The 16,807-nt window shown below is 38.6% G+C and overlaps 1 protein-coding gene across 1 annotated transcript in view; it reads left to right on the top strand.

The window, feature by feature from the left end:
- Nucleotides 1–341: 341 nt before the first annotated feature.
- Nucleotides 342–16,807, top strand: part of LOC139114325 (organic cation transporter protein-like) — a 34,362-nt gene continuing 17,896 nt past the window's right edge. The window contains exons 1-9 of the mRNA XM_070675974.1: nucleotides 342–551; nucleotides 5,391–5,834; nucleotides 8,799–8,902; nucleotides 10,726–10,880; nucleotides 11,489–11,656; nucleotides 12,279–12,438; nucleotides 14,169–14,263; nucleotides 14,796–15,016; nucleotides 15,223–15,337. Of these exons, the coding sequence (XP_070532075.1) occupies nucleotides 11,529–11,656; nucleotides 12,279–12,438; nucleotides 14,169–14,263; nucleotides 14,796–15,016; nucleotides 15,223–15,337 (719 nt within the window). The 5' untranslated portion in view covers nucleotides 342–551; nucleotides 5,391–5,834; nucleotides 8,799–8,902; nucleotides 10,726–10,880; nucleotides 11,489–11,528. The remainder of the gene's footprint in view (nucleotides 552–5,390; nucleotides 5,835–8,798; nucleotides 8,903–10,725; nucleotides 10,881–11,488; nucleotides 11,657–12,278; nucleotides 12,439–14,168; nucleotides 14,264–14,795; nucleotides 15,017–15,222; nucleotides 15,338–16,807) is intronic.

Here is a 16,807-nt window from a genome sequence, read left to right as displayed (position 1 = left end):
GGCGAGAAACAATTGAATGCGACGCTAAAATTGAATGCTGACACATAAGTCGGGGAGAAATTCTAAGTCGGGGAGAAATTACTACATACGAAGAACACGTAGTTTTGGGCCACCGTAGTATGTAGCCAAAGCCGGCAACTCTCGCCATACTCGAAGGGCTGTGGTGGGGGCCGTGAGATGGAGGCCGTATAACTCCTGTAACACACAGCCCTGCCACACAGAGGTGGTAGGGCCATGGCGTATGTATCGCAAAACAAGCCTGTAAAAAGGCAGAAATTCAAACTAAGGTCAGACAAATGTCTTTGTTCCCGCTTCGGGTCATTGGCGAGAACTTGAGAGACAGTTGAATGCGCGCACATTCGTTCTAATTTTGTGCTGTCAGCGTCTCATAGCTTCTTACAAGTTTTATGAGCGTCAGCTACCTTAATATCGCATAAAATACTGCTCCCTTTTCTATGTTGATTCTCTAGAGAACACACGTCAGTGTGTGACAGTTCGCTACTGCCGGAGTTGAATCGTCAAGGCCACAATTTGGTAGGAAGCACAAGGGGGTAAGGAACTTTCAATCATTGTTTTCGCATACAGCCGCTGCCCCACTTTATGTGTCTGAGCCATAATCACACCTTGGGTTTCGTTTCACAGCCTTTCATTGTCCTTCGGCTTACCTTTACACAGAGCTGAACACTTTCGACATAAACGCTATTGCTTGGAGCTCATGTTGACGCAAATTTTTCACGAGCTGCCGCAGGGCTTGTTCTAGCCTAAATAACGACACACTTTCAAGCCAAAAGAAAAACCAGAAAAGTTAGAGTATTCGGGCCAAGAGAAAACACAGAGATAAAATGATTTGAACTGATCTAAGCCCTGTAAATGCAAAGCCCAAAAAGGAAGTGAAGCGGTAAAGCAAAGGTTTTGGGTAAACGACCTGTTGGAAATTTTAATATTTACTGCAATATGTAAAATATTAAACACAATAATACGTTCAAGTCACCCCTGACAATCCCATGTTTGCAAAACCGCAAACATCTAAGGTAAACCTACCTAAGGCTGCGTTCACAAAAAATGGTTGGGGGCCTGGAGGAATTCAGGGGGGAATTTTTTGGGTTACCGTAGTAGAGGGGAGGGGGTACTTGAAAATTTTGCTCTGCCTGTTGGGGGGGGGGGCTTGAAAATTTTTTGGTTCCCTTTTGTTTTACATTTTCCAATTCCAAGTTTTTGTAGGTGATTAATGAAAAATGAATACCATTTTTATGTCATCCAATTGCTTTTTAACAACATCTAGAACCATTTTGTCACATTTTAAGACTTTTATCTTGGAAAAAAATTAACACATATGATTTTTCGTATAAAAACCGACTTGAGCCAAGTAACAGGGCAGAAGCTGCAACACAATATACAGTTTGTCGACAAAGACTGTATATACAAATGTGTATTAGGTGATAATTTAATTAGAGTCCAGACTGACAGTCAGTTGTCAGTGATACAAATGCATAGTACACATACACAGGCTGTGTTAGCAAGCTGAATACTGGACAATTAAACATGCTGCTGGGAGTAGAACAGGAACACAGTTGTATACACTGAACAAAAATATTGTCAAAATTATAAAAAAGTTAATACAGCTACTTTCTATGGCCAGTGTCACTATCAGGTACCTCCCTGCTACTGCAGTGTCACCGTCACTGCATACCTGAGCAGTGATAGAGATAGCTCTCTCTGATGTACATGGTATTTGAAGAAGAGTTTTGGTCAAATGCTCATGACAGTGAAACATACTTGTACTCAAGATTAGGCCAGAGAGCAACAAATGGAAGACCAGGAGACTTTACTGTATAAGTTATCGGGGATTTTTGAATTCAGGCATATGAGAATAATCAAATATTAAAGAAAAAAGATAAGGTCACCATGCTTGATTTTCTAAATGTTCATATTCTCTTCATAAAATAATACTAAAGCAAAGCTTTGAACAGTTGAGACTAAATGAAAAAATGTGTGACTAAATCGAACTACTTATTTTTTAACCAAATTTGCCATTATTGCACCTAGAGATGAAAACATTTATTTGATGGAATATGTTAACCTTCCAGTATTGTCAATTTTGAGTAGCATCTAATTCATATACGTCTTGTACTTATGAAACAAATTTTTGGTCGGTCACTGTGCTCAGTTTTTCTATAACATAACAATTAGCCAGAATTCACGATTTGCCCACTCTCTCATGATCGTCATTTTGTGTGCTCTCCGGCAGGAGCAATTGACCTAGCCAGAGTTGGATTAACTCATCAAGTTAGCTCAGACTGATAAATAAAAAAAAATCACTGATGCGTTTAAAAATAATCAATCTCAGACCTTGCCTTAGGAATCTGACTTTACAAACTGCGAATAACAGGTAGTGTTGAACACCTACGAGTGGAACGGCGCGATACGTGTTTATTTTTTCTGCGCGCACATCCTTTACTGATATACGGGCTTGTGATTGTTTGGGGGGACTAGAAAAATTTTGATCATGTAGAGGGGAGGGATTTGAATTTTGTTTAGGGTATTGAGAGGGGAAATTGAACAAAAAATAAGATTTCAATCGCGATTCCTCCAGCCCCTCCCTAATCGTTATTGGTGAACGCAGCCTAATGAGTGTTGTTCAATGATTTTCCAGTTCATCAGAAACATCTGGGGAACTCCAATTGAATGAGCAACTGCCGTCTACTTTTCAGCCGATCCGATTTTTCATAATCAATAACAAACACCGGGTCACCTCGGAAACTGTCAAGGAAAACGGAGACGAATCGAGAGGCTACTAATGCCTTTAAAGTTGATCAACGTGAACAAAAGATGATTGATCTAATTTCGCTCAGTAATGCACAGCAGTAAATGGCGACCGCGCTGTACACACGCAATTATGCATACCTTAGTCCAAGCTTAGTCAAAGGTTATATGATGCTCAGCGCCGAAGCTCAGTACAATGGTGAGCGTGCCGACCTTAATTTAAGACTGGTTCGCCCTAGATTCGCTGAAGCTTATCCCTTGCATACATTTCTTGAACTTTAGGCTAACTAACCTTCATAAAAGCTTAAACTTCCAAATTTTGTTACAAGCTTGTGCAGTAACCTTGGTCCGAACTTTACGGATAAGCTTTTAATCATCCTTGTTTCTACTAGATTTGGAGTCCCTTGACCCAGCATTTGACCTAAGGATTACTAGTATGTTTTGCTCATTTAAGGGAGCCGATTTTGCTGCCGAGTCTGGGCAAATTATTGGTTTGAAAGTTCACATGTAAGTAAAAATATATACCAGTAATCAGGCTTTGGAAAAAATAAACATAAGAACACGTTGAAAACTTGTTTGCGTAGCGACCGTCATCGCGACACGGACACCCTTTTTCACGGTGCTTTCATGTCGTTTGCGCTGCTGAAGAGTACGGCTTGTTCGATTGCATCGATGACTTCTATGGATAACCGCCTTACGACAAGTTTCTTGTTGACAACATTTAATACCGATGTACTGAACCATATCGGGTATAGCCATAAATGAGCAACAAAAATCCGACTACTGAAAATACACGACAGAGGAAGTGCACACACCACACTTTACGATTCGTAGTGTGACCAAGAAAGTTTGTGATCAATGTACACACAACATGAACTAGTTACGAAGCTGTACTCACTTCAAGTTTTCCCTAATCCGCTCACAAATTCCTTTCAAATATGATAAATTCGGCATACAGGACGTGTAAGAACGTGGATATTTCTTGAAGATGAACTGACTGGCACAACTACTATAATCCGTACATCCACATTGCAGTCGTAAGTAGAGGCCGCAGATATATGTAGCAAGGTAGAGAGGTCGGTTTTGAACTGATTTTTGGTAGGCCTCGTAACTTTCATGAAGGGCTGTGGGTATTTTTCAGAGTACGAAAAATTACTCACTTTACACACTCCAGCCTATATTTTACATTTAACGCAGTACTTTACATAAATATAAACATCAAATTATGAAAACCCGTATTGACATCTTAATAATTAAATTGTTCGATCTGAAATTGTACCACAACTGCCCAGTGAAGTGGAATGGCCCAATAGCGGAGTAATATCAACAAGTGAAACGGTTGCCATCACTCCTTTGCAACCAACTTTCTTTCGAGTACAGCGCCCAACAGCGAATAAGCAAGGGTCCATTTCTGTCGATTTCGTATCAAATATCGGAACGTCACCAAGAAAATGATCATAAGCAATGTATGATAAAGGAGTTATTACACATGATGTATCCGCATTTTGGACACATCACTTGAATACAACGCGAAATCGACCAAACTTCGTGTCTGCATTTTGCAAAGCTTTGTTTTTTGCCGTTAGGTGAAGTGTAAATGCCAAGCTTCACTGAAGCTCAATCCCACGTACGCTTGATTTAAGACTTGGCAAACTCCTGCTCCAAGCTTGGACACAAACCTTATCTCAAGATTAGCAAGAAAGATTTGATTAATCTTTATCGCGATAAGTTTGGCCGAAGAGCATTTACAAACCTTATGGCAAGCTTAGAGTACCGTCAATGCTTGGGCAAAGGTAATGCACAATTGCATCTTGTGTAGCTGTGGCAGAAACATTGGAAATTCTGATGCAATATATGAACAGGTCATTTCAACGAAAGTGTTGAGTAGAATTCCTGAGTAATGAACATAGTATTACTTAATCAACAAATATCAAACCGAAATTCCTCCTCTGAGACCGATATTTTGACCATCAGAATCTTACAATGTCTTCGCGTTGCAAGCATAAACAGAGTATTGTTTCATTTGGGAGAAATCAGCACATTCACTCACTCACGAGCTATTTCCTTCATTAGTAGAACATTTAATTGCTTTATTGCTTTGCTGGTTTAAAGGTATACAGTCATATGTAATCTAAATATGCCCATATATGGTCAAAGGTGCGTTCCTTGGTATTCAAAATGCCCTTGTGAGGGCGCTGTTTTTAAAAAAGCGGCCTCCCGCTTGAAATCTGTGATTGGTTAGATTTTCTCTTCCATGGTTCCTGTGGCAAAATTGGAACTGGTGACAGTACACCTTTAATATTTTTAAATCAGTGAGTCTGAATCTTTATTTTTCCCAGAGAAAAATCATACATCGAAAAATTCCTCAGCAATTATTGTTCAAACTTTTCTTACAAGCTAACATACGCGCCCTCCAGCCAGACTGTAAAAGGGTTAGATGACGACCCGCGCAGTGACCTTAGATGACCATGTTCAGCATAACATTAGTACATATAAGGTTATATAAAGGTAACCATAGCAACTAACCGTATAGGTTTTTATCTAAAATACACAAGACATTGTGGAAACTATACCTCAGTTTCCAATGGTTCATTTTATAATTTCAAAGTATTCTTATTTTTCCTTAGTCAAAATGGTGGAATTCGATGATGTTTTGAGGCATATCCTCGGCGAATTTGGGAAATACCAGAAGGTGCTATGCGTTCTTATAGGTCTGATATCCATTCCTGGCGCATACTATGCTATTAGCCCTGTGTTCCTCGTCGCCAGCACTAACTCCTGGTGCAAAGTACCCTATGCCGCTGAAGTCAGCGCACAAATCTGTCTCACCAACTTCACAGACAACTGTGCCCAGATGGTGAAAAACCTCACTATTCCAAGCGAGCACACAGATGTTGGATGTGGCACGGAGTTATCTTTCGACCAGTGTTATCGATATAAGATTACCTTATAAAGAAATCATAGACTCCATTGAGAATGGAAAAACGTCACATGCAAACTACACGAAGATCAAGTGCGACCATGGATGGGAGTACGACACATCGCAGTACAAATCTACGGTGTCCCAGCAGGTGAGCTGGCACATAGAATCAAAGTAGCAATATGCATATTTCAGACAAATTTGAATTTCTGATTTCGGCTAACTTGCAATATGTTAAGAGTTACTACAGGAAAATTTAAGTGCCTTAGAAAGTGTTTGGATCATACAGTGGTACATGTATTATAGAAATAACGGGCGACGCGCTGACCATTAACGTTTATTTGTTGGCAAGGGCGAGAGGAAAGCCAAAAATTAACGGGCGAGGCTTGCCGAGCCCGTTAATTTGGCTTTCCTCGAGCCCGCGCCCACAAATAAACGTTAATGGTCAGAGCGGAGTCTGTTATTTCCATTATATTATCAGCGAACCCAAGAAAACCGTCAAAATTTCCGAAAATTTCAGGAGCAAACGACAACTGGGCCCCAGAAACTGAGCAATACGCGACGCACTGTCACGCGCGCTGTAAAAAATTGGCAAATCCGGAGATGTTTTCAGAAAGAAAGTATCTCAACTTTACCTACAAGTGCTCCATTTTATTTTGTGATTGATTATGATTTACGTTTGAGGTGTAAAGTTACGATACTTTGAGTTGTTAATCTTATTATTCATATTCACGGGCATGTAAACAAACCATTACTGTGTATTTGTGGTCAGTCACGTGGTTCAGCTCGACCAATCAAAATGCGACGGGCAGGGCATGGTAATATAATGTGTGTTAATTGTCATGATCATTTGCTCACATGCAAAGAATATTTCTCTATAGTCCGTTCATTCTTTGATTGCAAATATTTTATTGGAGTTCGAATACAATTTTTCCGTCTAAAGGTGCTAATAGTTTGATACACACAGCAATCTGATTATGAATGTATTCAACTGACTAGCCATATACCGAGACTAACTGCTGCAATTGTTATAGAAAGCAGATGTACATAGTACTTCATAGCAAGATTTAGCCAAGCTAAAAGTTGCCAATTGAGGGACCAATAACCGAATGCGGTCAATGAAATTGTACAATACTCCAAGACACATACTTGAAAACATCGGGTCATATGTAATTGTTTGCAATACACACTGTGCTTGACATAACAGACTCTAAATTACTCTACAATACGTTAGCTTGTAGACTTACTCTAATATAATTCGTTCAAGGAAAGACTGAAAGTCTGTAAGCTGTACATCAAAGCCTTTGATTGCAGTGAATTTACCAGGGTTCACACAAATGTTTGTCATCTTGTTATGTAGCTGCTGAAAGTTTGATTTATATAGTACATCTGAATGTGTTTAGCCGATTATTGTAAGTGGCCATGTACGGAAACTGACTATTTTGATTTCGATGGGCGAGATTGAGCTGCGCTAAGAATTTGGTAGGCGATACAGGCTGTCCATGAATCGTTTGCATATTCCATGTATTATAAAAGTTTTGCCATACATCGATTGCTTTCACTGAGTTTGATCGTACTTCAGGGGTACACGAATGGGTTCAGTTATGCTCCTTGGTTGAGCTCGACAGATCGATAATAAATTCACTAGCCATTATGGGAGCAAATGACCTAACGCCAATTATGGTAATAAAGTGCACCGAAACACATTCTTGAAAACCTCGCGTAATATGAATACGTCTGGAATACACCGTGAGTAAAACAGTGAACTCGAAATCACTTTTCCATACTTTCTGGAATGAAGTTTAAACCTATATGTTTAATCTAACATCTTTTGTCAATATTCGTCCAAATTTGCCTAGAGTGGGATGATGACCGGACATTGTTCCGAACGATAAATGCGTGCTCTTATTTCCTTGTGCTGTTATGACAAAATTTTGTAAAATGACCTGGTTTAAAAAAGAGGTTAAAAGACGATGAGCAGGGTACATTACTAAATAACCCAAAGAATTCGAAACTTTCGAAATTCTATAGCTATAATAATAGGCTTGATCCATGCATATGGATGATCTTGTGGTACGATTAAATAACACAGTGCTTGAAGTATAATATCATATAGGGCTCAGCCCTTGGTGTCGGGCCAGGAGTAAAGATTAGAAATTTTATCTATATTTATTCATGATTAGTAATAGTAAACGATAAAATAGAATTAATTGTCACTTGTTATATACGTTTTCACGACCACTATGCCTAGTTTACCCTATGATGAAAACAGCTTACACACGTACACGATGTCAGACCTGCAGGTATAGATTTTCTGTTTAATGCGTAAAAATGTTGGAAATAAATTGGCAATTTTATCACTGATAACAACCTATTGTGTTTTACAAGGGACATATTGTGCCACCATTGTCTTTGCAATAGTAGCTGCACTGCTTAACTTCCAATTGCAACCTGAAAACTATCATTCCGTCTAAAAACTTGCTTCAAGTTATTGACACAGAGGGCGCTTTCTAAAATTCAAAGCCAGCATTCTTTGCGTATGTCCTCGTTCATATGCACGGCAGTTTTTTTCTCATTTACTCTATTTTAGGCGTGATAATAACGATATTTTGCATCAGTGACAAGATGGATGATAATACTTACACTGGTTAATCAAAGAGATTTATTTTACTAATGACATGTTATAAAAAAGTACTTTTCACGTTTCGTATTTGTTTATTTATGAGCACTCAAAAAAACCCAACATGGCGGCGCCCCGGAATTTAGTCGGGAACACTTCCAGTTACTCGTAAAGTATATTATGAACCTACGAATGTGTAGTCAGTAAGCCGATGGCGCGGCGCCACTATTAAACTTTAAAAATGCATACTTAAGGCCTACCCTATTTAAATCCCTCCAAACCTAAACTCTTTTCCTTATTTCCAAAAGTCACTCATGATTTCGTAGTTTTACTATTCTTTCGGGTGGGTCATGCTAACTACAAAAAATAAAATAAAAAAGTTCCCGCCCGACCTATCCTATTTTCCAAGGTCTTGTTAACGGAAATACACAATTCGTTTTGTTGACCCTAACAATAAAAGTACAGAGGACTAATTTTTTTCTTTGATTTTGACAGTTTGATCTTGTGTGTGACCGTGAATTTCTTAATGCAATGGCGACGTCCTTCTTCATGGGTGGATTATTGATCGGCTCGTTCGTCTATGGATACATGTTGGACAAGTAAGATAAAGCGTATATAAAAAGTGCCCTTATTAATAAATGTGATTTGTAACATATGGGAAATTGTCGCCTTCTAGACATTGTAGGCCCATCACCCATTGTTATCCAGTCAAATGACACCTATAGCTAACACTATTATTCCTGATATAATATACGAAAACAATGTGGTGTTCCTGTGTTTCTTTTCGACCATGCGTTGACTTCTGAGCATCGTCAACCAATTTACCAAGTTTATATGACGACATCGGCCCTAAAGTGTATATCTCACCTATTTTTTGTATGTCTGAACTTAATCACTAATCGAATGGCATAAAACAATATTCATTATGTCAAAAAATCAATAACGTTGTGGTGGCAACTATTTCTAAAGTAGTGTATCTCACTGTTAAGTGTTGTGAAACATTCACTCTGTCAGGAAAGGCCCGAGTTCATATTCGCCGCGTATTGGTCACTTGGCATGACGTCAGAAGTGGCTAATATTTGAGAGCAATCCCCTATGGTCAACATAATGGGTACCTACTTCGAGAAGCTCTCAGGTAGTTCTCTATGATGAATAGATGCGCGGTTTTGGCTACAAAAACACAAACCTGGCTGGTTTTAGTCTACAAATATGCCGTCAATTTCGTATTGACCTAGGAATATTTCCATGAGAGCATGGCAGAGTTGTGTGTTGAGTGCCAGTGTGATAGCAAGCAGCCGACCCCACGCCGAGTCAACCGCTGTGTACTGTACAGGAATAGTATGCCTGGACATGGAGCAGACCCATCCAGGATATTCCATGAATGAGACTCAAGCCTTTCACAATTAGTAGCTCCCTAAACTGTACTACTTGATAAACTGCACTACGTTATAACGCCTAAAACACTACAGCTGTAAATCTGTTCATCCATCGCACTGATGCTGGACGTGGGAGTCTATAGGGACTGTACCAGAACATTAGAAGTGCTAGTGATACGTATTGAAAGGATTCGAATATCAGGCTCGCCGCCTCAGTTAATAAGTTGCATTGTGTTAATTTTGCATTTTTTCCCAGGCTCTATATACAGTCGTTTGAATCTGCTATTCGTATCATTAAATACATAACTGTAGTAAATTAAGTATACAGAACCAAGTAAGGACGAGTTAACCATTTTGCAAGGTCCAGAGTGAGGCATGCAGCAGGGTCCAGACTGGACAACCGGCAATGTTCAATCAATCTTCCGATTTACTGCATCCTGTCAGTTTCAGGGTTGGAAGCCACTTCAGTTCGTATGCTTAGGTATACAAGAAAAAAACGTCCCATGTCCAAATCATACTCTAAAATGTCCTCTTCCATAAAAAATGTCAACGATGGGATTAGCCAATTTATCGGCGATAATCAAAACGTAGATTGGCGGTCATATTGTCTCCGAATATTTCCGTTTGTCGATGTCAGACTAGACCAAGCCCCAAGTGTGTGGGCATATAAATATCAAAGCAGGATAAATTGAAGGAATTTGAATAAAATCGATCGATTTCCACGTTTGTCGTGACGTGACATTGAAGCAATGTCCTCTGGTAGGCTCATGTGTCAATCGGAAGGGGTGGGGTGTCAACGCGATGGCCTTGGCCAGCTGTAACTTGCGCTGCGCGCCGAGAAAAAAAAAAACCAAGCGACCGGGGTCAGCCCGGCATCTCACGTGTTTTTTTTTTTTATTTGTGTACTCCAGGAAAGCACAGGATCAATTCCTTTAGGCCTGATAAACATAATATTCTGCTCTAATAACTTTTGTATAGAACTGGGCAGGTGTGTGTGTGTGTTATGTTTTTCTAACATTGAATAACACTCATCATTATTATTTCAGGGTAGGTCGTAAAACAGGGTTCTTGATGGGTGTTGCTCTTATGACTGTGTTCGGATTGGTCACCGCCTTCTCGACTGGCTTCTGGATGTTCGCGATTTTTCGACTCCTCACAGGAATGAACTCGTATGGAGCTTATTTAGGGGCATTTGTCTTTAGTAAGATACCGCATTCCTGTAATGTAGAGATTCATGTTTCAATTAAGTCAGAGACGAAACACTGTGACATATGTTCGGTTATGTTTCTTGCAGTACAATTTGATATGACCTCTGCCCTGAAAATCTCCAGACAGTTAATATTCAAAAAAATGATTTCGTCGCCGACTTGTCATGGTGGCGAAATATCCTTTCCCATTCGTGGCCGTTTTGTTACACCTGAAAGAAACCGTAACATCACTTTAGCACAGTAGTTCTATTACTTTGGTTCTGACGATATACATAACCCCCTCTCCTTCCTCAGACAATGACTCCCTTACATTATTCATTCTTAAAATTGTTAACATTCTCAATAGTTCGATTTATTCTTCTTCCATTCTCCCTACAAATTAAAAAATAGTTATTTTATTATCATTTCAGTACGGATTGTTTAGTGAAGCCCTGTTGTTGTTGAAATATTTCAATAGACCTGAAAAATATTTGTGGCTGGTTTTTCTTTCTGTTTTCGAATTTAACTCATTTGATTATACTAAAACAGGGCTTAGCTTTCAGTGACAACTCTTGAGCACTAACGGTCCGGCACAATTGTCAAAAATTTACTTTACTTTCAGCAACGGAAATTACTGGTCCATCAAAACGAACAATTGCTGGATGGTTTTTATGATGTTCTTTGGAGTTGGATACATGATGTTGGCGCTGTATGGCTATTTGATTCGAGAGTGGAGAACTTTACAGTTAGTCATTTCAGTTCCGACGATACTTTTCCTGTCTTACTGGTGGTGAGTAATCGAATTTTTTATTGGGAAATTTGTACATATATATATATATATATATATATATATATATATATATATATATATATATATATATATATCCCGTGGCCAAGGCGTGTGAAGTTTATTGACTCAGATCGTACGGGAAGCAGATAAGAGATAGTGTGATAGTTTAATTATTTATTGGTTAAGATTTCAGTTGAGAATAATCGAGAACGGGATATTCCATGGTGTGATCTTATTTAATCTTAAGAATACATCAAAGACTGGCGGGAAAATTACCACGTGATAACTTTTGTAATTATGTAAGTTTGGAGAAGTATTTAACTTTGTAGAGAGCTTAGACTACAGACACTTCAGGTCAGAGCTGTAACGGTGAACGACACGGTCGCCATCTTGCAATAAAGTACAAGCTTGTGTTACAATCTACATCTTGGTGTGCCAGCTTCAGTTACTGAAAGCGTTACGATCCAGACTGGTACCTCAACTCATAATTCCCCTAAATACGAGCGCGACAATTCATTCATTTCTGGTTGACTGGCATTTATTTACAAATGCTTTAACGTTGTAACTGCCAATCCTTCAGATGCGCAATGCTGTCTTAATACATATTTCTTTATTCTTAAAGGCTGATACCAGAGTCTCCAAGATGGCTACTTGCCGTTGGAAGGAAGGAAGAGGCCGAAAGAATTATACGGGAATACGGATATGTCAACAATGTACCCGTTCCAGACGATATCTTCAGTGAATCTTGGAACCCAATGAAAATGGGCAAAACTAAGAAGATGGTATGCTTTTAGTAGTACTGATAAAATCTAGGGAACCGTCATAATTTACGGCGTGGGGTCGGAGGAATTTCATCGAAAATTCCGAAATTTCGAGTAACACTCCTGTCTACCCTGATTAATTTGAGTAACCCCCTCTCTAACACAGACATGTTGACTGATCAATCTAGAAAAGTTAAATATATCCAGTTATTTGTAAAATTTAAAAAAATACAGCAATAGCAAAGACCTTTCAAATCCTGATGTACCTTGCCAGATTATCATCGATTATCTCATGACAGTTGAAAAAGGTGAAACCAACGAAATAAAATTCAAAGTCACAACAAAATATAGAGTTCAGGTTATGGAATAACAAGTATCCAACCATGAGCTTATAGTTTTGTTTAATTTGAATGGGCATCATGACAGGGTTTTCGACAGGATATCTGACTAGGCAGAATTGGAAAGTAGAACACGCCAGGGGCAGAGGGGAAAGTGGCAGAGGAGGTGTCTGCTATCTTGCATGGAAAATATTTAGAAACTATGTGTGCAATGATGCAATCTGGTGCAATATGTGAGGTGTTTTTAATTTCTTTTTTCACCAAGTAAAACAGTTAGAACACCCCAAGGGGGAGTGCATGAGAGGGGTTCCACTCTCGATAAAAAAATTGAGAAATTGATATGTGTAATGGTGCAATCTGAGAGGTGTTTCAATTTATTTTGCACTCGGTAAAACTGTAAAACTGTTTGAAAATGACATTGAACTGATATTTTAATTACATTTTTCGCATGATCAGTGTTTGAACACAATATTCAACAACTAAACAATGATAATGCGTTTTGTAAGAAACAGTTGTCAGTTTTCCGTCAGTCAGAGTCGGTAGTGTTTAAATTCATTCGTTATTTGTTTGCAACCTCGTCAACCGTCCAATTTCTCCAGCTGCCAGCTTATAACAAACAGCCTGGACACGGTATGGTCATATATCAAAATGATTATTGAACTGAAGTCAATTGAAATTTATGTTTCTGTGATTATAAAGGATGGATTCACAATAGTTCAGTTTTGTACTAGATCATGTGAAAAATTTGAGAAATTGATGTGTGCAATGGTGCACTCCGGTTAATCTGAGAGATGTTTTTAATTTTTTCAACTAGTAAAACCGTTAGAACACCCTAACGGGAGAACTCAAGACGGGGATGTCCCCCCTCTCGCATCGAAAATTTTGAGAAATTAATGTGTGCAATGGTGCAGTCTGAAAGGTGTTTCAATTTGCTTCGCACCAAATATTGAGTAACCCACCTTCTTTCTCTCCACATTTTGAGCAACCCCCTGGTAGCTTTTAATTTTTTTGAGTGACCCCCCTCACATTTGTCAGACCCGAACGTCATATTGAAATTCAATTTCACTTTGTGTATGCCAGTCTAATGTGACCTGATCAGGAATATATTGGGCCAGCACAGTTGATCACTTAGTAACGTGTCCGGTCCGCCAAGGCTGATATTCTGATGTTGACTGGGTGTGAGGAAGATTGGATTTAGCGAATACTATTGATCTTAGATGCCACTTTATTCCTACTACAGATTACAAAGTAGACTAGAAAGGCAAACAGACGATGCAGGACATACTTAAAATGTATCTTGGGAAATTATCTTAAATATACTGAAATCTTTTCGTTTTGATTACCAGGAATCTCTCTTCCGCGCAGTGTCCAACTTCTTCCAATACTAACATTTGCTACTCTGATTGGTTATAGGACAAAATCAAACACAATGAGGAGAAGGGGACTATGCTTGACTTATTTCGACTGCCTAACATGAGAAAGAAGACACTCATATTGTTCTACAATTGGTAAATATTTTTTAAAAGACGACAACCCACCGTTTACTTAATATAGTCCCGAGCTGACCTTATTACATGTCACATGTGTCGACTTGTCTCGTGTGTATGTTTTTGTATCTCTGAGTGTCTTTGTAGTGTATACCTTCTGAATCGGGTCGTGTGACATAAGTTAAAACCAGAAACGATTACAGTTGTATATATGATTATTTGTGTTTGTCTTTCCTTATGATATTTATGAAAAAAGTTTTATTTTAGATAAGAACCTGGCAATGTTTACAGGGACGAAATGATTACAGTAAAAAATTCACATTACCTGCAGATGTACGATGATCTTAAAGCGCGTGCATTATTGTTTTATGTAAAGAAGAACGATAGTACATTGAAACAGGATGAGAGCCACTGTTGAATGCTGGCTTGTGCGATCTTTCCTGTTTTAGTTAACATGACATGATCACACAAAGAGCGACAGCAATATCATCAATATAAAGCCTACGGCAATCTACACTGAAATCAAAGGAGTATAAATTTCTGTTAATTCAAGGTTCGTCAATACACTTATCTACTACGGTCTTGCATTCAACACGTCCAACCTGGGTGGCAGTGATTACTTCAACTGTTTCCTGGCCGGGGCTGTCGAGATTCCAGCCTACGCTCTTGGTTTGTTCATCATGGGCACCGAGAGAATGGGCCGCCGTTGGTCGATGTTTTACACCATGGTCATCGGTGGAATTACATGCGTTGCTGCAGCTTTTGTACCACCATGTGAGTATCTTCAGCCAAGTAAAACATATATTCATTTACAAAAATGTGCACCGTTAATCAAAAAATAACATGGACCTAGAGACATTGATACAGAGATACAGTTAAACAGACAGCCAAATATTGAAACCTTTTTCTCGACCATAGGAACATCTTGCATTCATGTAAGGACATTCCATAAATATTTTTAATTTTTTTTTCTTTGAAAGGTGGAGGTACCCTATGGATAGGAATCATCCTGGCTACAATCAGCAAATTTTCGGTAACCTGTTCGTTTGGTATGGTTTACGTGTTCTCTGCTGAACTTTTCCCCACTCCTCTCAGGTGAGTGTACACAGTACGGCGCGCCAAATGTTTCAAAAATATTTATCGATTCAGTGCAAAAATAAACTGTTTTCTCTATTGAAATAAAAATTCGGTGTCATTAGGAAGGAAATAAATAAGAAAAGTATAATTAAAAATCGAAAGACAGAAATTTCATTTAATACTTCATTTTAACTTGAAAATATTCTTTAAAGCGTAACTAGGAAATAAACAATTTTCAATGATTTGAAAAAGTCATAAATCCATACTTATCAACACATATACACGTATAATAGTTCGCGTAAAAGGTACAATGAGTGCTGATTTTACAAAACAAAAAAAAAAGAAAATATGTTATACAGTGGTACGTACACAAAAATCACAAGAAAATCACTAAAACCACTACTATCACTCGAAAAAAATATTACAAAAAATTAAAATGTGAACCACATACAGAAATCATTATAAAAGAATCAGACAAAAAAAAGCCATGCATACATAAAATTATTTATGTACTTAAGAAAATTAAAAAGCAGTACGTCTCATAAAAAACGTATTATAGATAATCAAAAATATAATATGAACCACCAGCCGCTTTGACAGTAAAGATAGAAAATCAGAGAAAAAATTCGGCAGTGATGGCTCAAGACAAAAGTGGACATAATCAACCAAAAATAAAAAAAAATAAAATAAAAATAAAAAAAAAATAAAAATGCCATAAACACAACAAAAACAAAAAACGCGGGGGCCTGTGGAAAGAAAAAACAAATGAGCACTCGCCACAGCAAAAAAAAAAAAAAAAAGAAAAAAAAAAAAAAAACGAGCACTCGCCACAGAAAAAAAAACAAAACGAGCGAAATTACAATTAATTTATTCAAAAAACTCATAGTTCACGTTTCCTTCGATCGATGAATCCCCAACAGCGGGGAATCCGATCACCACATACTACAATGTTTGACGAAATATTAATTGAGCATTTCAGTGATAACTTTGACATCTTGAAACCTAGCTCTGTTTGGCTGGGCCCTGCCAAGCAGAGCTACTTGAAACCGTACTTGATGAAGTGAAGTGGGCAATATCACCTACAGAACGTCCAGGTTAACAGTGAATAGCTCCAGAGAGTCAAGTTAACTGAGGCAATTTCAGGCAGTCCCTAGTTAAGATCACGAGCGAGACGTATAACCCATGACCCTTCATAGCAACACTGCGAACATGTGGATGCCTTAGGCGCGGTACGGCAGGGGACCCGCTGCAGCTATGCAGGCCTTCCACCGAGCCGCTCTGTCATCGCCGTTACATGATTTCTACAGAGTTAGTAGTTACGTGTGGTTCGATATCGCGTTCAAATGCCATGATAATAAACCACGTTGTTTGGTATAATTCCTCGTCTATCCTCAAAGATCACCCAAATCATGATAAAATGAATAATTTTGAAGAAATCTGCCGCGTGTAGAGAGAATGTCCATCGTTTTCCATGGTCGCGACATGACG

This window comes from Ptychodera flava, chromosome 16 (genome assembly GCF_041260155.1).
Source record: "Ptychodera flava strain L36383 chromosome 16, AS_Pfla_20210202, whole genome shotgun sequence".
NCBI lineage: Eukaryota > Metazoa > Hemichordata > Enteropneusta > Ptychoderidae > Ptychodera > Ptychodera flava.
This window is presented reverse-complemented; position numbering and strand designations above follow the sequence as displayed.